Source organism: Equus asinus, chromosome 3 (genome assembly GCF_041296235.1).
Source record: "Equus asinus isolate D_3611 breed Donkey chromosome 3, EquAss-T2T_v2, whole genome shotgun sequence".
NCBI lineage: Eukaryota > Metazoa > Chordata > Mammalia > Perissodactyla > Equidae > Equus > Equus asinus.
This window is the reverse complement of record NC_091792.1, coordinates 51713076-51735505: the sequence shown is the minus strand read 5'-3', so window position 1 is coordinate 51735505 and position 22430 is coordinate 51713076. Positions and strand designations below refer to the sequence as shown.

The window sequence follows — 22430 nt, the reverse complement described above, 5'->3', positions numbered from 1 at the left end:
TAGCTCAGGGCTAATCTTCCTCATATAAAAAGGGAAAATAATCCTAACATTAGGTCAAAGTAGAGGAGAATACGTTTAGAAGATGAGAGTCACAAGAAAAAGAAGGTCCCCAAAAAGAGAGCAAGAGAACAAATTAATCACTTATGAAAAGAAGAAGATACATTACAGCTCGTACACATTAGAGAAGATCTCCTTTACAAGCCAACTGCTAATTATTGAGTCAAAGGAAAGATGAAGAGTTGTAATGATGCCCCATTCTCCGCCCCCATGTGGACATTTCTTGTTCTGACAGTATAGGATGCAAGGGATTATGATGTAGGCAAGTAGCATTAGTGGGTGTCCTTTAAGATGCCTTAATATTAGAAAGGTTGGAAGCCATTGGGAGGACATAGGAGTGGCCTTTGGGCAACAGTGTCCAGAAACCTACTCAATCCCAGGGCTGAGCAGCTCTCGCTTTCTTTCCCTTCTCTTTCCTTTCAGGCCTAGGTGGTCTGGCAACGGATGACTGGCTTGCATCAGTAGAGCGCAGAGCTGTAAAGGATCATATTCTTTCTTTATATAACAATGCATAAGACTTTTCTTGCCTGCTTCTAGAAGTATTTCTAAAAGCATGAGCAGGAAATGGCAATGAAAACAATTCTAAACTAAAAGAAACTTATCCTCATTCTATCACCTTAAAAACACAACTTTACTCCTGTATGGAGCTCTTTCATGATGAGCATGCACTGACTGTACGATAAGTAATTGTGGTTTCACATACAAACCTAATCTATATTTTTGACCTATATAAGTAGATAAATATAATAATGGATTACGAGTTATTTATCAGCTAAAAAGTCCTACAAAAATTAGTTTATACTGCTTTAAGGGAACTAAAATGTATATACATTTTTAATGCTGTTCATCTTCTGATAGATAAAAACACATTTCCTATATTATTAAAGGTGGAGCAAGAGTATTTACAGTCTCCTTATTATTACCTGCCTATTACAAACTTGCCCTTTTGGACTCAGGGCCCCACTTATCATAGACTATAAAAGCCACAACCTTGTATACTTAAGTGTGAACCAGGTCAGTATTCCTTTCAAGATTAAACTCTGAGGAATAGCTCTATAAAATGCAGATCTACTAGAGCTTTGAGAATAAACCAATAAGGAGTAAAAGTTGGAGTAAAAGCAGCCAAAAGCCTCTGACTGGCTCTATTCACCAGCAATTTCTAACAATAACAACAAAAAAACAATGACAAACTCCAAAGGAATATGCAGGTTTATAACCCTCTCTTCTCTGTACTAAAACCAAGACACAACGAGATCTCATTTTATAAACTCTTACTCACTTCCTAGGTCATTCTCAGATAAATCATCCTATTTACACTCTGTGTACAGTTATGGATCTTCAACACTATTCCACAGAAGTACTCGGAGTTACTGGTAAACCTACTGCATCAGGGTAGCTTAATTTTATTTGGTCTACGGAAAGCCTATTTATATAAATATCATTAGTACTCTCCATTGTGAAGAAAGGAAGAACTTTAAATACATAACCACATGTAGCATAAATCTAACAGCTTCAAAGAAAGACACATACACACACACACACACACACACACAAACACACACACACACAGAGTGGCTGAGAGGGAGAGAGGAAGAAACCAAAAAGAGAGAGAGACAGAAAAAGAAAGGGAGGGAGTTTGGGGAGGGCATGAAGTCCAAGATAGCAAAAAAGTCATTCTCAAAGACTTTTGGAACTGGAAGTTGACATATCTTTATTTTTTTAAATATACCCATATCTTTTAGCTTTCCCTTCCTCCACGCAACTTACAAGCTGTAATACAGCAATTGGTTTTTATATTGCTTTAGAAACACAAGGTATCTTTCTCATTGATGATAGTGCCTTCATGATAGTGGTTTTAGTGTATTAACAAAGCAATGTACACATTAACTATTACTATATTTCAAGCAAGAAAATAGCAAAACTATACTTACTAATTATTTTCCTATTAATAACTTAAATTTTCAAGAACCCTAGGCTGACAATTAAATTACAGTGTCCTAAGTGTGATTACTTCCTGATTCCTATTGATTGACTTTCCACAATTCTGTGTGCAAATGCATCTTTAGTGTGCTTTGCAAGTGTCAGGTATTTACATATATATTTAGAGAGACAATCAAAATGGTTTTATATGTCAAACTAAATAACTATCCATTTATTTAGCAGCTATTTATCACATAATCTTACCCCAAATTTTCTATTTTGAAAGTCAAAAGTATAATATATCCAAATTAGCCAAGGATCATCCAGGTCTTTTGTCATAGTGGGTCCATTTGCTTATAATTTCATCTATCCTATGGAAATTTAGATTTAAAAAAATGCCACACATGCATGTGTATTTTACATACAAACATAAAACATTTTAAAAGGTATTTATGCAAGTGTGAATCCAACTTAAATAAATATTCATAAAATAAGTAAACTGATATACATTAAATTGAATTATTTTTTGATATATGGAAAAATTAGATAGAAGTATGTTTATGTACAAAAGAAAACATTTTAAAACTTACTCTCAATATTGAATCACTAACATGTAAAAGGTTTTAAATACAATTTTAAATTTAAAAAACCTCAAATGTCCTTCTGAAAACCTAGTAGAACTGAATTACAAAAAAACTAATTGTTACAACAAAATTGGAAAAACATAATTTTGTACAATTTTCCTTAGGAAATTTTATCTTAAGGGGGAGAAAACCCCTTCTCTCCACAGAAGTTTCAACAGAATCCATCACGTTGAATCAATGAATTTGATGCCAATACCTACACGGAATTGTGAACGTCCTAGCTATTTCCTGTGATTATCCAACTGACTCACTTTTTCTCGCATGCACTTGAGTGTTGATCTGCTCAACAAAAGGGTTTTATACCACATGTCAATGAGCAAGTATTACATTTTTGTGAATGAATTAGCTAGCCCTCTCTTGTACTATATAAAGAAAGTTTCCTGGACTGACACCAATGATCACATTGGTAAACTTAATTAATATAACTTCTCAATAATTAATATATATAAATAAATTTTAAACATAAAAATGTAAAACTTCAATATACTCATAATATCCCTGATTTTCGGTAAAAATTACTAGAATAACAGGTGATTAAAACTTTTATAGTTATTTCACCACTTGCAATCTTAGTATCTTGAACAATATTTCCAAAAGTGAATTCTACAGGTAAGTATTAGGTAAAAGGAAGTTTCCATGGAAAAAAAATTAGGGAAAAGCTGTGTTAAGCAAAATTAGACATGTTTCTCGACATAGGATATTTCAAATCATTTTGAGTATATGGGAGGTATATAGAGTATGCAGCATTTCCAATTGGAAGCAGACTCTTTTTCTTTCTTGGACCAATAGGACACTAGTGTTCCCTTGCAACATTCTTATTAAGACATTTCATTAATCTTTTTCTCACGACTTTATCCAGAAGCAAAACATACAGTAGCTCACTAGCAACATGGTTAAAACTTATTTTTTGCAATGAAGTTACAAATTCCAATTAATAAAAGCTGTATACCATTAATGATGGTACTTGAAAGAAAAGATCATTCGGGATTCAGTTCTGAAGCTGAAATAAAGGATTTTTTTTTTTTATATTGTCAAGGAAACTCAGCATTTGACTACGAAATCATGCAACTATTTGATAATAACCATCAACCAACCGTACTTTTTTGCTCTTTTACTCATTAAATTAAAAGAAATAAAACATACTTTTCCCTATACTTGAAATTTGACTTCTAGCAATTTGTTTTTAATTATAGCAGTGGGTGTTCCAGAGTTCTCTCCTATTTCATTTTATGATTATGACTTTGAACTGAATACGTCACTTGCCAGCATGGAGGGAGACAAGTAAGCAGCTGAGTAAATTGTGGCTTATTCATCTGGAATAGCAGTACCAGGCACAATTATGCTTCTGCATTTGTATGGTGCAATACCTGGACATCTATACAGCTTTCTTGCCTGTGCAATATCTCCTTTGCTTAAACGGGTTCGCTGACCAATTGCCGGACGTATGCCATTATCATCACGTGAGGGGAGAATGGTATCCAGAAACATCCCCCTGCAAAAAATCAGAAGCAAGCCACACATAAGTCACCCAATTAAGACATATATATCTGTTATAAATATAAGGTTATTTTTTTCAAACTCAAGTCAATCAAAGGGGAGATACACCAGTGCTGATATTTAAATAGTGTGTCAGACTTTCAAAACACTTTCATTAAAGTAGAAAAATAATTGTTTGTTAAATGTGTATACCTAGTATAAAGTCAATGACGACATGCACTTTTTCCTCAGAAATGTATATGTTTTTAAAAATCTAGAATTCTATACAGTCCCCCACCAAGTACACTATAGCTTTTGTTTTGGCCTCTCAAGCAGATCTAAGAACCACTTAGATTACCAAGTCGTAAAACAGTTCTTCTTCACAGAGATAAATATCTTGAGATTACTAAAATTGTAAAAGTCAAAGTATGCAAAAGCTAATATTTTTGAATTAAACTACTAATTTAACCTAAGTATTGTATGAGTCCATCTATTACAGTATATGTTAAAAGAACAAGGAAAAATAGAGTGTCAAATTCTAGACAGGACATTTTAAAGCAAAACGGTTTTGTGATACACACACATGCACATACACATATATATAGTATAAAATTTTCATGGTAAAATTAATAAGCAAGAAAACTAAGGAATGCCCTAATAATGTTAATTTATAGATATTGAATTGCTTTTCACCCAAGGCTGTGATAGAAACTATTTTTCTTAATATGCATGACTAAAAATTCTGAATATAGCGCACTAAACATACAGTCTAATTTTTGAACGAATATCATCATTTATAGCTCTAAAGGAGGTACTGAGCTTAAAGGTTAAATGGACTGAGAGACTACTGCAAGTGGTGAGAAGGATGGAGTGTGTATATGAGGATTTTCAAAGTAAGAGAAACTTCCTATAAATGTAGTTTAAGAAATACAATTGTAAAAAAACTCTTAAATTTGGAGGAATGATGGGACACTCCTTCCCAAAATTTATAAATGAACAAATTGTATTTAAACTGCAGGTTAGAAGAATAACATTTTCAGCTCCTTCCTTTAAGAAATATTTACTAAGCTCTGTTATCTGACTGGATTTATAGCAGTAAATAAAAGAAACAAAAATTCCTCCCCTTATGATTCTCACATTCTAATGGAGGGAGAAAGACATTAAACAAAGATTGATAACTGAGATAGTGACAGATACTATGGAGAAAAATAAAGACGAGAAGATGGCTATTGATTGTCCAGTGATGGGGTAGCTTTTAAATAGAGTGATCAAAGAAAAACTCACTTGCAAGTTGACATTTCAGCCAAACATGAAGAAAGTGAAGGTCAGGGCAATGTGGGTAACTGGGAGTAGAGAGTTCCAGAGAGAGAGAACAAGAAATACAACCACCCAGAGATGGGAAGACCCCTAAAGTGTTTGAGTGCCAGAGAATTTAACTTTAGCCTGAGGAAAACTGTTACTATCTGGAAGATGGTAAACAGAGGAGTGACGTGATCTATGAGCAATTTATAACTACTCTCCCCAGCTTCTGGGTAAGGGTAGTATTGCTCTATAGATAAAACCTGGATAACAAATAGAGAAAGGAACTCTTTAAAACCAAATCTAAGTAACTATAGAACTACTTAATACACTACCTGAGATAAGGGAGGGAGGTGGGAACTAACGATTTATGGGAATTGACCATCAAAAGTAAAGCTTGCACATACTTAATAAGATGCAACTCCAGCTAGGCCAAGGCAGTTGAAGAGGAAGTTGAGCTACAGGGTAGCATTGAGAAAAGCCATTCTTCAACTGTGCTGCATGAATCAACAGATACATTAAGCAGGTAAGTCCAAATTAACGAAGTATTACAATTTTTGCAGTACTTCAGGACTAACATAGTCACTATATTTTATTTCTATATCTAAAAACAAATTTGTAGTCTTTGAAAAATTTTGGTTTTTCCAATTTTCAAAAGAAATTCAATTTAAAAAGGTCAAGGACATCTTGGAATAGATATATTCAAACACATACAGTGGAATGATGGATTTTGGCTCCTTCTGCCTACTGAAGTAACATCCCTTCCATTCGGAAGGGGTCAGTCATCCAATCTTTTCTTATTTCTTTGTGGTCAAGAAGTTAACAATTCAAAATAAAATAAAATAAAATAAAATAAAAGAAGTTAACAATTCTCTCCCTCCACATCCAGGCCATTAAGCAATTGCAGGCTCTTCCTGAACTTTCTCAGTGAGGCACTATCAATAGGCCAGAGACAGATGATAGACGGGTTCGCTTACTAATCTTCATTTATTTTATCTATATTGGAAGAGTGAATTAGCTATGCCTTTTAAGAAACAATAAAATTTTACAATTTTTTATTAATGAAAAATGGGCAGACCCAGTTTGCAAGCATTTACATTGCAAATTACCTAGGCATATGAAGCCCCCATATATCCAGCACTGTTCTTCCCACAAATAAGGACCTAAATCTGTTGATGGGCAGCACTGACGAAAACAACTAAAACTTTTATAGACCCTCTGGATTCAGAATAGAAGAAACCATAAAACTTCAAATGCTTACATTAACGGAATGAAAGACAAAAACCACATGTTCATCTAGCTTATGCAGAAAAAGCATTTGACAAATATCAACACTCTTTCAGATAAAAACACTCAACAAACTAGGATTAGAAGGAAACTACTTCAAGATAAAAGATCATATATGAAAAGCATACAGCTAACAACATAGTCAATGGTGAAAAACTGAAAACTTTCTAACATCAGGAAAAAGGCTAGGATGCTTGCTCTCAACACTTCTATTCAACATAGTCCTGGAAGTCGTAGTTGGAGCAATTAGGCAAAAAAAAAAAAAAAAGAAGAAGTAAAAGACATCCAAATTGAAAAGAAAGAAATAAAATCATCTCTGTTTGCAGATGACATGATCTTAAGTAAAAAAAAAACCACAGAGAGTCTACAAAAAACTGTCAGGACTAATAAACAAATTCAGCAAAGCTGCAGGATACAAAACCAACATGCAAAAATCAGTTGCATTTCTATACAATAATAATGAACAATTCAAAAGAAAATTAAGAAAACAGCTCCATTTAAAATAGCATAAAAAAAACTACTCTGGAATAAACTTAACCAAAGAGGTGAAAGACGTGTATGCTGAAAACTACAAAACACTGTTGAAAGAAATCAAAGATGATACAAATAGATAAAAGGACAATAATTATGTATGAATTGAATGATTTAATTTGTTAAAATGTCCACACTAATCAAAACAATCTATAGATTCAATACAACCCTTACCAAAATCCCAATGGCATTTATTACAGAAATAGAAAAAACAGTTCTAAAATTCATATGGATTCTCACAGGATCTTGACAGCCAAAAAAAGTTTGAAAAAAAAGAACAAAGTTGGAGGACTCACACTTCTTGATTTCAAAGCATATTACAAAACTAAGGTAATCAACATAGTGTGATACTGGCATAAAGACAGGGCTACAGACCAATGTAATAGAATAGGGATCCCAGAAATAAACCCTAGTGTATACAGCAAATGACCTTCCACAAAGTTGCCAAGATCACTGAGGGGGAAAAGACAATCTTTTCAACAAATTATGTTGGAAAAACTGGATATCCATGTGCAAAAGAATGAAGTCAAACCCTTATCTAAGCTATATACAAAAATTAACTCAAAATGGATTAAAGACCTAAATATAAGACCCAAAATTATATAACTCCTAGAAGAAAACAGAGGAAAGCCTTTATGACATTGGATCTGGCAATGATTTCTTGGATATGACTCCAAAAGCACAGACAACAAAAGTGAAAATAGGTAAGTGGGACTACATCAAACTAAAAAGCTTCTTCACAGCAAAGGACACAATCAACAGAGTGAAAAGGAGAGAAAATATGTTCAAAATATACATCTGATAAGGGGCCAGAATATACAAAGAAATCCTACAACTCAACTGTAAAAAGTAGAATAATCTGATTAAAAAATGGGCAAAGAACTTGAATATACATTTCTCCAGAGATGATGTACAAATGGCCAACAAGCATATGAAAAGTGCTCAACATTATTAATCAGCAGAGAAATGCAAATCAAAACCACAATGAGACATCATGTCACACCCACCAGGAGGGCTACTATCAAACCACTCCCCCAAACCAGAAAATAACACACATTGGTGAGGATACAAAGAAAGGAAACCCTTGCTCACTGCTGGAGTTGTAAAATGGTGCAGTTACTACAGAAAACTAAAAATAGAGCTATCATATGATCCAGCAATCCTACTTCTGGGTATACATCCAAAAGAATTAAAAACAGGGTCTGGAAGAGATATTTGTACACCAAGGTTCATAGCAGCACTATTCAAAATAGCCAAGAGGTAGAAACAACTGAAATGTCCAACAACAGATGAATGGATAAACAAAACATGATACATACATACAGTGAAATATTATTCAGCCTTAAAAAGGAATGAAATTCTGACACACGCTACAACATGAACCTTGAGGACATTATGCTAAGTGAAATAAGCCAATCACAAAAAGACAACTACTGTATGATTCTACTTATATGAGGTATCTAAAGTAGCCCAACTTCATAGAAAAAGAAAGTGGAATGGTGGTTACCAGGAGCTGCAGGGTGGGAAAAACAGAGTTGCTATTTAATGGGTGTAGGATTTCAGTTCTGCATGATGAAAAAGTTCTGGAGATAGGTTTCACAACAATGTGAATGTATTCACTACTACTGAACCATACACTTAAAAATAGTTAAGATAGTAAATTTGACGCTGTTTTTTTAACTACAAAAAAAAAAAAATCCTTCAAATACTTTGGAGGTAGTGGCTGAGAAGTGTGCCAAATATTTCCTCTCCTGAAATTCACTTATTTAAAAATATGTATGAGTTAATAAATATCCTCTTTAAAATCAAAACAATAAAATAATGTGAAATTAATTAATTCCTCTAACAGGGAGACATGGTTATTTTCACTATAGAATATAAACTTTTTAGAAAAGTAAATAGAATAATTTTGAAACACTAAGAAAAAATAATAGTTCGAGGCTGGTTGGCATGTACCACCAAGGTAACCACAGGGAGTGACGGACTGCAAGCTTCAAGAGCAGAGCAGCTTATGGAAAAGCAACAATTTAAACACACAAAAGGAGCACAGAATAAGGGGAAATATATATTCGAAACTTTGGCACAGATTCATTATCTATCAAGGATAGGAAAAATAAATTCTTTTCTCCACTCTCCAGTACCTCCTCTGTTTCAAAGAATCAAAACTCAGTTTATTTCTAAATAATATAATCAGCAGCATAAGAGAGGCATCTTGGCTGAACTGAGACCCAAATCCCCATTTGTTACAAGTTTCTGTGGAAAACTCAATTCCAAATATTGACCTAAAGACAAAGTTTCATAATTCTTTAAGATAAATTTCAGGCCAAATTGATGAGTGTATTTCTACCAAAACTTAAATTTAACTCTAGAAACAGTAAATATTTGGGTAGTTATTATATTTGAACAAATATGTGTATATTATATATACTTCAGAAGAAAATAATTTTTAAAATAGTTAACACTCAATTTTTTAATAATAAAGTTTAGCCTTAAAAAAAGCATAATTTAAAAATGTATCCAAGTATTAGGAGTTCTTTACACATCTTTTTTTACTTTTTACCAAGAATTTCTTTTTAAAAATTGGAATTAATTTGAGTTTTTTATCTTCTTCCTGACCCTACCTTTAGAAACAGGTGTTAATGATTTATGAAATGGACATGGGTGGGCAAAAAGAATGAGCTGGAATGAACATATGAGTGTAAAATGGGCATAAAATGGGAAAAAGGGATGATTTCAATGGTTTAACAGCTCCAAATTCCTTACCTGGGGAACTATTTGCTTGATGACATCATCTTTAGAGTGAAGTAGATCAAAACTCAAATTTATTACACTCTCAAAAAATAACATTCAGTCATTGATTAAATAATTTTAAGGTTAATGAAAGGTGAAGCTCTAAATTATATGAAGTAAAACATTTTCCTAACAGTTTCTCTGGGAAATAATTTAGTATAGCAATTTTTGAGTATAACTAGCACTTAAGCAATAAGAGAGTATAACATTCCAACTCAACAATTCACTTGCAAATGCCTAATTTTCATTAAGTAATGTTTTGCCAATTTAACAGGTTGATTGGTTTGGTGATCATTTTAATTGAACTTTTTTATGATTTAGGAATATAAAACAGTTTAAATAATTCATACCATTTTAAATTTTACTTTGAATATATGTATTTGATAGGATATGTGAAAATATGTTTTTAAAATCTCAAATGCCTGGTGTTGGTTATAAATGCCAATCAAATATTTTTCGTACTTTATGGCAGCAACATTTGAAAGTGGTTCTAGTTCTCATGTTAAACATAGTTTTGTGAGGAGTCACACAGAGGAAAGGAATTAAAAGTCAAAAGGTATAACCTGAGACTCCAACCTTGAGAAGGTGTTCCTGGCATAGTGCATGATGCTGTCAAAATCATATCGTTCTCCAAGGGAGTTCACTTCTCCAGGCTCCATCTTCAGAAAATTGTACTCTTGACCTAAGCATCAGGCACAGACAACGTTTCAGAAGCCTTTTAACAGACAGAAAAGAGAGCAGAACAGCCCTTCCTAGGCCTGCATTTGCTTTTTATTGAATGGCTGATCTTCATGCTGGTTGTATTTACGTATTAACACCCAGGTACGCACCAAGGTAACATCCTGTGCCACTGTGTTCACCTTAACATCATGTTGAAAGAGTGATACTGAATTTCATTAATAAGTTAATCTCAGCAAACAGGTAGATTACCAAAAGCATACTCTGGATTTGTTTCCTATATATACTCTTTCATCTTCTCATATTTGATTTCTTTAAAATCTTACTGCTTTTTTCACTACTGTAGGAATGATTATAAAAAGTTACATTTTTATCAAATGAGTTTCCCACCTTTCTCTGATGACTATATTTTCCAAGATCAGCAAAAATTATCTTTCTATTTTCTTTAGATTCCTTCTATGAAACACTAGGAAAATATATAAAAACAATATTTGTACGTACACATAACCCTGCAGGCATTAGCTATGGGACTTTGTTACTAAAGTTAAAGCAACAGCAGCAAACTTCACTCAAAACTGAGACAAGATTCTGTGGGATGAAAAGGAGCCTCTACCTGGAGGCCGTTTTGATCAGAAGAATATGCTTTAGAACTTAATTTTTTTTTAACTTGTCACAACTGTTACTTTAACTTCCGGACATCTTCATGTTAATAGGTTCCTCAACCGCCTGTTTTGTATCTGTACTGTAATATTATTTCCTGAAATCTGAAAATAACAGAGTTAAATATGCAGATTTACACCAATAGTTCCAGCAGCAGAGAATTTCCTCACATAGAGTTTATGTTTCAGGAACTCAGTTTTCACAATCTCGGCAGCCAAAGACGGCTGCTTTCATGGCTCATTTACGTAACTTAAAAAGCTCTGAAACATCAGACCATAAAGGTGAGCTACTAGGATTCAAAATTCAAAGTTGGAGTTCAAAATGGAACTATTACAACATTCATCTAACTAGATTTTTATTTCAATTGCCGTATTACTACTAAATATAAAAATATCACTTTAATAGAAAGTTTTCCAAAAGGCAATACAGAAATTGAGTGATGCCATGGAGTACATCTCTCTTACATGTAACAAAGAAATCTGGTGGAGCCAGGACAGTAGTGTAGTGGTTAAGTTCATGTGCTCCACTTCCACAGCCCAGGGTTCATGGGTTCGGATCCCAGGCGCAGACCTGCACACTGTTCATTAAGCTGTGTTGTGGTGGCATCCCACATACAAAATAGAGGAAGATTGGCACAGATGTTAGCTCATGGCCAATCTTCCTCACCAAGAAAGAAAGAGAGAGAAAGAGAGAGAGAGACAGAGAGAGAGAGAGAGAAAGAGAGAAAGAAAGAGAGAGAGAGAGAAAGAAAGAAAGAAAGAAAGAAAGAAAGAAAGAAAGAAAGAAAGAAAGAAAGAAAGGAAGGAAGGAAGGAAGGAAGGAAGGAAGGAAGGAAGGAAGGAAGGAAGGAAGGAAGAAGGAAGGAAGGAAGGAAGGAAGGAAGGAAGGAAGGAAAGAAAGAAAGAAAGAAAGAAGGAAAGAAAGAAAGAAAGAAAGAAAGGAGGGAGGGAGGGAGGAGAGGAAGTAAGGAAGGAAGGAAGGAAGGAAGGAAGAAAGAAGGAAAGAAAGAAGGAAAGAAAGAAAAAGAAAGAAAGAAAGAACAAGAAAAAGAAAGAAGGAAAGAAAAAGACGGACAGAAAGAAAGAAAGAAATCTGGTATACTTGAGTATTAAGGTTGAGAGAATCAGCTTGAAGTTACGGAACCCAAGTGCCAGAGTAAAGTGTTTTAGTCCATCTTTCAATGAATTCACACAACAAATAGCTTTTAATACGCTGATCAGACCATATAGTGAAATACATGCTCCACAAATCTCTTGTGTGTGTCTGAATTACAACCATTCTCAGGAAATACCCTGTGTTATCTTCAATCTCTGATAGAAGCGACAGTTAAAACTCTCCTTCATAAGGAATTTTAAGTGTATGTTAACATATCCAATTCTAAGGTGAGATTTTCATAAAGCTGCGGAGCTGACTTTACAGATATTAATCTAGAACCCAGTGGAGGTTTCAACTTCAAGCACAATATGAGAACATATTCTCTAATTAAAGCAAAAAGTTTCATAAAAATTTCTGAAAGTGGAACATTAAGCAACTTCAGTAATACATTTTGATGCATATCACTGAGCATTTAACTGTATATGATACAGTGTTTTGTGATAGTTAAAAAGAACATGGCCATACATCGTCCAAATAAAGAAAATTAGACCAATTTCATGATAGAAGGGAAGAGGATCAGATACAGAGCACCAGGGGAACCCACCCTAAACGACAAAAAAAATGATGAGCCTCCTTCTTGAAGGTATATTCTAAGAAGGATTAAAGTAATCCAACCCTTATACCAATTTGGTTCCTACCACAGTCACTAATTTTGCATATAAATGCAAAGCTACAGTCGGCACTTATTAGACATTGCCCTTGAATAGCACCTGATCTGAAGTTTCTGAACCAGGGCAAGTGATAAAATTTGTTGAAGATTAATCTCCAATATGAGCTCTTGCACACTAGGATTTCCCTGCTATAGAACTGCTGAATACTCAGGAAATCTCATCCAATAAATTACTTTTTTCTATTGGCCTGAATGTTGAGTCTACAAAAGTACAGATAGCCAAAATTTGCGTAGCAATGTGCTAAGTATTATACATTTACATACTACATATCCATTTCTTGCTTGTTTTAGCTGCATATTTATGTTGAATCACAGTCTATTTTTAAGAGTAAGAATCATTCTTGAAAGTTACTTCCTTTACGAGTCATTTTGTCCACATAATAGAGGAAACTTAATAACTGTGGTTAACAGCAAACTTCTCTCTTAACTGATAGTTGAAATAATTTTCAGAAATACTATTTCCTCTTTATTCCTCTCCTAATGACATAAAGTATAAGATGAACCTTGAGAGCTAGCTCAGGAGTTAGAGTCTTCTATTCTGTGACTATGCATTTTCTTTAATTCTCTTCTATATTCAATACTACAGATGAAGGTAGTCCCCCCTTATCCCTGGGGGATATGGTCCAAGACTCCCAGCAGATGCCTGAAACCATGGATGGTACTGAACCCTATATATAGTATTTTCTCCCCTATATGTACATATCTATGATAAAGTTGAATTTATAAATTAAGCACAGTAAGAGACTAAGAATGACAACTAATAATGAAATACAACAATTATAACAATATATGAATAAGTTAATGTGGCTTTTAGCAACCTCAACATACAATTTTTTTTCTTTCCTTATTAAGTCAAGAACTTTTACCTTTTCACTTGAAGGAAGCACTTTATGGCTTCTCTTTGGCATATCCAAATTGGCAGCATCACTACTCTAGGGGCTTTAAGGCCATCATTAAGTAATAAAAGGGTTATTTGAACACAAGCACTGTGATGCTACAATAGTCAGAAGGCTACTGAGTGACTAACGGTGGGTAGTGTACACAGTGTGGATACGCTGGACAAAAGGATGATTTACCTCCCTGGCAAAAGGGAGTGGGACAGTGTGAGACATCATCATGCTACTCAAAAGGGCACACAGTTTAAAATTTACGGATTATTTCTGGAATTTTCCATTCAATAGTTTTAGAACATGGTTGACCGAGGGTAGCTGAAACCACGGAAAGATAAACCCGGGATAAGGAAGGACTACTTACTTCATCATTCTAGCAAAGGTCTCTTCCCTGGGACATCCCATTCAGTGATTTTTAACCTACTTCCTAGACCAAACTTTCTTAGTCTTTTGGGGGATTTGCTGCAAAATGTTGCATAAATATTGGTGTTCCTGACTTTCTATCTTCAATCTTACTTTCTTCTCCCTCCAGCATTTCCCTAGACAGTCAAATCCACTATCAAATTTTTGTTTCCAGACATATTCTAAAGTCTAGACTCACCTTTCCTTTCTCTACTAAACATCTCCACTCGGATCATCCAAAGGATTCTCAAACTCAAGGATATGCTAAATGAAATCGTTATTTGTCTTTCTCCCTCTCAAAAATATATTGCTTTATCCATATTTCTTATTTCCATGGATGGTGCCACCATTCATCCTGCTGCCTAAAAACAAAACGTTGAAGATTTTCCCTCACATAATCATGTTCCTCTTAAAATATTTTTGAAAGATTATTCCCTCTTTTTCCTCTTGATCTTCACCACCCTGAAGACTTAGTCATCTCATAAACTACTTATTTCAGCTTCTAATATGTTTTCCTGACTTCAGGTCCATCCTCCCCACCCCCACCTCCCCATTTCCAGTTAGTGATCCCTACAGCTGAACAAATTCTTCTTTTTTTAAAATCTGAACTTGCTCCGCTTTCAATCCTTCAATTATTCCCCAGTAGTTAGAAGATAAAATCTAAATTTCCTAGCTTCATATAGAAGATCTCTATGATCTAACCTCCCGAGGTAAGTGCCAACTAATCTCACTTGTAATTTACAAGGTAGCCATAATGGGCAAATAAAAAAGGTTCAATTTTCCATAATTGTAGCTTTGATCATGATGTTTTTTTCAGCTTAGAAATTCCATCACTCTTCTGTGCTCTTAGAACGCTTCTACTTTACTTCTAAATTTCAGTTCCTTTGTAACATCTCCCTCAACTCACCAAGGCGCATTTTGTCACATCTTGCTTGGACTAATGGTATTCTCAAGAAATGACTACTGTTGCTTTTCTCACTCACGTGCAATCATCTGCATATACGGACATACTCTACATTAAGCTTTGCAATTTTCATGACAGTATCTCCAGTGTCTAATAGCGCCTCAATAAATAATTGATAACAAATATAGGATGAGCAAATAAATACATCAACGCCATTAATTACAGGAAATTCTAAGGAATTCAATGTTTGTAACTTAAAACTGGTCATGAATAAAGAAATAAGGACACACTTTCCTTTGTATATTCTTGAAATACACACTACATTGTACGACAATTCCAACCAATGAGATTTTTCTTTTGGAAATTGAAATGTACTGATCTGTGTGAATTTATGAAAGTTAAAATAAAAAGCTATAAAGTGAGGCTATTATCGCACATCAACTGTCAAGGGAAATTAAATTTTAATTGTATATTATATTTCAACCACTGAAAAAATTCTTAAGAATTTGTCTTTAGGGTAGTCAGGTTTAATAGTCAAAGAAACTATGTAGACTATCCTGAAAATGACACTTCTCTGGAATTTTCTCCAGAAATTGTCCCTGGTATAACATAGATTCCTACTGTAGCAGCATGTTTCATGGCAAATGCTGAACCCTTTCTAAATCCCTACAACATAAATTATAGAACTAGGTATAGAAAATGCTCTTAAAAAAGAAATATTTAATAATATTAATCTATGATTCAATAGCCTACACCCATTCTTAGAAAGCACAGAAGTTTTTATACAAAAACAGCTGAATCTTAAGGAAAAAAAGCAAGCCTAAAAAATATTAAGATCATTCACTATGTAGGAAAAATGAAAAATATAATATCATCATGGGTATTTTTTAATCAAGCAAACTGTTGATCTATAATATCAAAAAAATCAGTTCACTTTTTGTAAGTTAAATGCTAAATAGCATAATTATAATTAAAAGATATTCAGTCAACCTTAAATCCAACACATCCTGAAGCCTCTCACCTGGTTGGATGTTTTCTCTTATTATGGTTACATGGTTATCTCGATCTGGTCGTGTGTGTTCATGCCAAAAGCCTATCACATGGCCCAATTCATGAACAACAATTCCAAATTTATCACAGTTCTTGCCAATAGAGATCGCCTGAGGTCCATTTCCCCGCCGACCTACATAGGAGCAGCATCTGGAATAAAGTAGAAAGTGGAGATGGTGATGAACAGGGTGATGCTGGATGAATTACAATATGGTGAAACTTTTGTAAAGAATCATGATGAACTATAAAGTCCAACACATTCAGAAGCAGAGCAGCCTTTCGTTAACAAATACGGCTAATTTCTAGTGTCCTGGTAAATTTATGTACAATAAAAGTCTTCAAATAATCAGTTAAAGTGCTTTTGTACTAATTCATATATTAGAAGATATGCCTTAAATCATTTTTAGAAGTATGCAGAAGATAAATCAGAAAATGAAATACTTATGATGAATAATGTGCTATAATACATACAGTTAAACTCAAGACATCAACTCACATTTTTTTTATTGAGGCAACATTGGTTTATAACATTATACAGATTTCAAGTGTACATCATTATATTTCAATTTCTGTGTAGAGTATATCATGTTCACCACTCAAAGACTAATTACCCTCCATCGCCATACACATGTGCCCCGTCACCCATTTTGCCCTCCTCCCTCTCTGCCTCCCCTCTGGTAACCACCAATCTAATCTCTGTATCTACGTGTTTGTTTGTTGCTGCTGCTGTTGTTTTTATCTTCTACTTATGAGTGAAATCATACAGTATTTGACTTTCTCTGTCTGACATTTCATTTAGCATAATACCCTCAAGGTCCATCAATGTCGCAAATGGCAACATTTCATCATCTTTATAGCTAACTGTATTCCATTGTGTATATATACCACATAACTCACATTTATTTCTAATATAATTTTTTATCCTCACAGTCCATGTAAATTATTTAGGTAATTACTTTATCAATATGGTTATCTGGCAATAATCCACTATTTCAGTATTCAATATAAAAACAAAGTTTATTTTTCCTCTTTGAGAAAAAGCAGAATTAAATTTATTTAAGAAAGATGTTGGTTAATCAAAAAAGAAATTACTTTTCCTGCTCATGGGAATTTTTTTTTTTTAAGAAGAAAACTTCTAAAAGAAGAAGTCAATTCAGGAAAATTAGTTTCAAAAGGTGAATTATCTAGCGTTAATGGTTAACTAGTGAAGAAAAATTGACAACTGGTGGAATTATGAGATTTATAGGATTGCATCGAATGGTTGGGCTAATATTTAAGTGTGATATTCTATTTCACCTTCTGAAAGAATCTCTTGGACCAACAGAATATGAAATATGCAGAGTATCTTTCTGCAGATTTTCCTCAATTTACTGATATTTATAGATATTAATTGATGTTTTCTACCCACAATATAGAAGTTCCATGTATTCATTTTGCATGTGTGCATACATGGATGTGTGTGAGCATGCATAAGAAAATGCACACACACGTGCAAGGGTGGGCACATGGGGATATTCACTTAAAATACCTTTTAAATGGTATAATAGTATAGTAACTACAATTACAATTATAAATAAAATTATATCTACAACTTCAGTAATTAAGTTTTACAGTAAAATAGCTTATCTATAGGACCATCCGCAATAGATGGCCACAAAGGGCAGTAAATAATGGGTCTCAAATAGTTGGGAATCACGGTGCACCAGACACCAACACCTTTTCTAATTTACTAAATTAAAAGAGAAAATTGCCAAAAATTAATTTCCCAAATGATTAAAAGCAATTTCAATTTTCAAAGTACATTTGATTATCCTTTTGATTGTCAACAAATAAAAATATTTGTCATTCTAAGTATTTTTGTAGGCTTTAAATGCCTAAGCATTTTAACCTATACCATGCCAGTTAGAAGTATTCAGTTTATTACTTATGAATCTATTATAACAGTTAATTAAGCTTAATAAATCAATAATAGAAAAGAAGAGAGAGGTAACTGGAAGGGAAGAAATCAGGGAATTGTGCTTTTGCCTCCAGGTAGATTTTTTTTTAAATAGCATGTTTTAACCCATACATAGATAGTTAATCCATACAAAGACAACTATTTACTAGATATGCAAATAGTAAAGTATTAGATGTGGAAAAACACAAAATTTGCAAATTTGAGAAATTTAAACTGAATCGTTTGCTACCACGAAGCAATAGTAATGAAACTGAACTATCTGATGATTATACAGCAACTGAATTACCCAAACTGAGTCATTCTTGCTGGTTATATTCAGAGAAGAAAGTCTTTGCAAATCAAACTCTGGGAGACAGTCAAGGAATATGGTCAATTTATTTAATCTAAAACACCTTTTTAAGCATAATTTCACCCATAGAAACTTCCAATAACTAAAATGGGGTTTCATAATTCAAAAATATTTTTGTATAAAGCAAAAATACATTTCACATTGACTTTTACAATGGTCTTGTGAAAGAAGAAAAATGTGGTGGTTTGATCTCTGACATACTACAGATCTAGAGACAGAAGAATTCTAGATGATCAGATGAATAAATAACTAAATATATGCACTCAGAAGTGGAATGACAGGGGCAATATGCACAGAGTACAAAACCGTCATTTAAACATGTCTACGTATTATCTTAGTTTCTAATATCCTCCAAGTTTGGCAGAATAAAACTAGCAAAATGGAAAACTTTAACAAGAGCCAAATTAATAAAAGAAAATGAGTATAAATATGAATTTGCTACAAACAGAAATTGAGCAATAACATAACAAGTGATCAGTACTTTGGACATATTTGTTTTTACAAAATTGAAGGGTGGGAAAGAGGAAAGAAGTATTGATTTGAATACATTATGTATTTAGAAATATGTAAGCTGAGCTATATCCATTCCTTGTAGACAACTAGAAGGAAGGAAGGGCAGTTTAGATTCAGACCTTTTAAATATTAAACAGATATAAAGAACCAGGAGGCATTTCAAATGTAACCCAAACTTATCAACTTTAAATTAGAGTGATTTAGAAGGAAATATTACTTGAGTAAGTCATAACTAAAAAATTCGGGCAATATCCAAAAACTATAGAAAGGTAATAATGTATAATTTTTCCTAATGTCACTCAGATAGGGCCCAAATTAGAAACCATTACTTTTTAAATTACTTTTTATTGAAATAAAATTAACATATAACATTACATTAGTTTTAGGTGTACAAAATAATGATTTGCTATTTGTGTATATTGCAAAATGATCACCACAATGAGTCTAGCTAACATCTATCACCACATAGTTACAAAATTTTTTTTCTTATGATGAGAAATTTTAAACTCTATTCTCTTAGCAACTTTCAAATACACAATACAGTATCATTAACTACAGTCACCATGCCGTACATTACATCTTCATGACTTATTTTATAACTAGAAGTTTGTACCTTTTGACCACCTTCACACATTTCCTCCACCGACCACCCCTGCCTCTGGCAGCCACCAAGCTGTTCTCTGTATCTATGAGTTTGGTTTTTTTAAGATTCCACACTTAAGTGAGATCATACGGTATTTGTCTTTCTCTGTCAGACTTATTTCACTTAGCATAACACCCTCAAGTAAGGTGCATCCATGTTGTCGCAAATGGCAAGATTTCCTTCTTTGTTATGGCTGAATAATATTTCATTGTATGAATATTCAATAATATTTCATTTCACTTCATTCAATATTTCATTTCACTTATAGTACATTTCTTTATCCCTTTATTCATCAATGGACAATTAGGTTGCTCTCACGTCTTGCCTGTTGTAAATAATGCTGCATTGAACATGAGGGTGAATATATCTTTTCAAGTTAGTGTTTTCATTTCCTTCAGATAAATACCCTATAGCGGAATTGCTAGAACATATAGCAGTTCTATTTTAATCTTTTCAGGAACGCCCATACTGTTTCCATAGTGGCTGCACCAATTTACATTCCCTCCAACAGTGTACAAAAGCTCCCTTTTATCCACATCCTCAACAACACTTGTTATTTCTTGACTTTTTGATAAAACCCATTACTTTTTAAATTAAGTGTTGTAGGAAAATATGGTAGAACAAAGCCAGATGACTTAATCCCTCCCTCCAATACCTATTCAAATATATAAATTTTCCCCCAAAAAATACATGTCATTAGGGCAAGAACAATTTCCTCCAAAGGAATTAAGCATTTATTTTTACTCCCCTTTATGAACTATACTACAGGGTATTCAAATAGCTATAGCTGATGAGAGAAAATGCTTCTTTATAGAAGAATTTTACCTAATAAATGTAGGAGAAATACAAGAACAGCACTGGAAACTCACTATTTTGCAACTATGGGACTATTACAATGGATAGACATGGCTACCACCACCTGAATGCACTGATCATTCGTAGCATCACTAAAGTGGTGGGTCCAGACACACGTACTTCCTGATGTGATGCAAGGTAAAGCAGACAGCACACCTTTTAAGTATTCTTAGCAAAGAAACAAAAGTTCAAGCTGAATTTAATAACGTATTTAAATATAAGTTCCAATTAACTAGAGAGACAGGGAAGAGACGTTTGAAAACTTTCACAGTAAAAAGTCTCTTATGGTCTCCAGCATTGCTTGGTGGACTGCTATTACTGTAACTTGGCTAGATTATGGGATTTGCGGAGAGATTTGGTGGCAGAAGAAACTACGGATGGAAGTTGTGGTAAGTTCATGGCATTCCTTAAATGTTATATGAAAGAATTTGGATTTGATACTCAGGCTAGCATTGCCCAAAATGTGTTCTGGGATACTGATGTAAATTCTTCACTTTTAAAAGGGCAAGATGGATATCCACTTTTTAAATAAGTTTAGAAGACACTGTACTCTATATTCCTTTCAATTGGTTCAATATTAATCATGTTCATCAGCAGATTGCTGTAGAAATACCTACTGAAATCTAACAGCAATTTCACAACTTACGTAAAGGTTGTTTTAGAAAGAATATTTTTTATCATCCTGTAAGAAGCAAATCTAGAAAACACCACTATAGGAGGAAACACTGAAAAACCTCAAAAAGTGTGGTAACTTGCTCTGACCAGTAGTTTTTGAAGAGAATTCTAACAGCAGTGAATTGGTGAGGAAAGACAGGAGAGCAATTGGAATAGACCAAGTGTGAGATGACAAAGACATGAATGGACCAAGGCAATGACATAGGATAGAGATGGAAGCCAAAAGACAAAGTGAATATCAAGAGAAACTTACTGCATAGATTTCAGAGGCAACACAACAGGATTTCTAGACAGTGATACTGAAGTTTCTAACCCAGGTGAGTGGGATGTTGGCAATGCCACTGTTATACTTAGAATACAAGGAAAAGTAGCTGAGGTCGTGGAGGAATACACTTGGGGTAAATGCACAAAAATCTGTGATCAAAGACTATATTTAGTGAAAATATAATATTTTCTTATGTAAAATTCACATCTTCTCATGGGCAAAATACTAAGCAATAAATGAATCTTACTTACGGATTTTTTTACTCTTCCAAACTTAAGTCATTCCCTGGTTCTACTTACCCACAAGGCCTATACGTGAATACAATGTAACTCTCTTCATCACTTCTTTCAATGAAAGTCACACATGTGTGCTTTTCCCAGTGCCTCATGGCCTGCTTGAACATGGCTCGCTGGCTGCCTGGAAAAATGGCATGACGTTAATAACAGTCTGCCCTGGGGAGGAGTGCTGAAGGCTGGCTCCTCCATCCCAAGTCCAGCGGGGCAGTTCAGATGCCATCACTATCATCAACCAAAGAATACTAGCCGAGAGCACCACAAATGTGTCATTGTTAAGAATAGACACTCAGCTTATAATCACAAGGTTCAAGCTCACTATCTCTACAAATATGTGGGTACAAGGCTCTATAAACGGGACTTACATTCTTCCCGTCAGTTGAACAGAAATCAGGTTCCAGATTTAATGGGCACATTTGAAATTCAGTCTAAACACCAGAATAGTATTGTAGACTCTTAGAACTGAA

At 33.9% G+C, this 22430-nt stretch overlaps 1 protein-coding gene across 4 annotated transcripts in view; it reads right to left on the bottom strand.

Annotated features, from left to right (window-relative positions):
* The window catches only part of TLL1 (tolloid like 1), a 192197-nt gene that overhangs the window by 78506 nt on the left and 91261 nt on the right, over positions 1–22430 (bottom strand). For all 4 annotated transcript variants that reach the window (XM_014851443.3, XM_044767001.2, XM_070505031.1 and 1 more), the window contains 4 exons: positions 21970–22087; positions 16385–16563; positions 10581–10686; positions 3989–4113 (listed from right to left, as the gene is read on the bottom strand). In XM_014851443.3, the coding sequence (XP_014706929.2) occupies positions 3989–4113; positions 10581–10686; positions 16385–16563; positions 21970–22087 (528 nt within the window). The remainder of the gene's footprint in view (positions 1–3988; positions 4114–10580; positions 10687–16384; positions 16564–21969; positions 22088–22430) is intronic.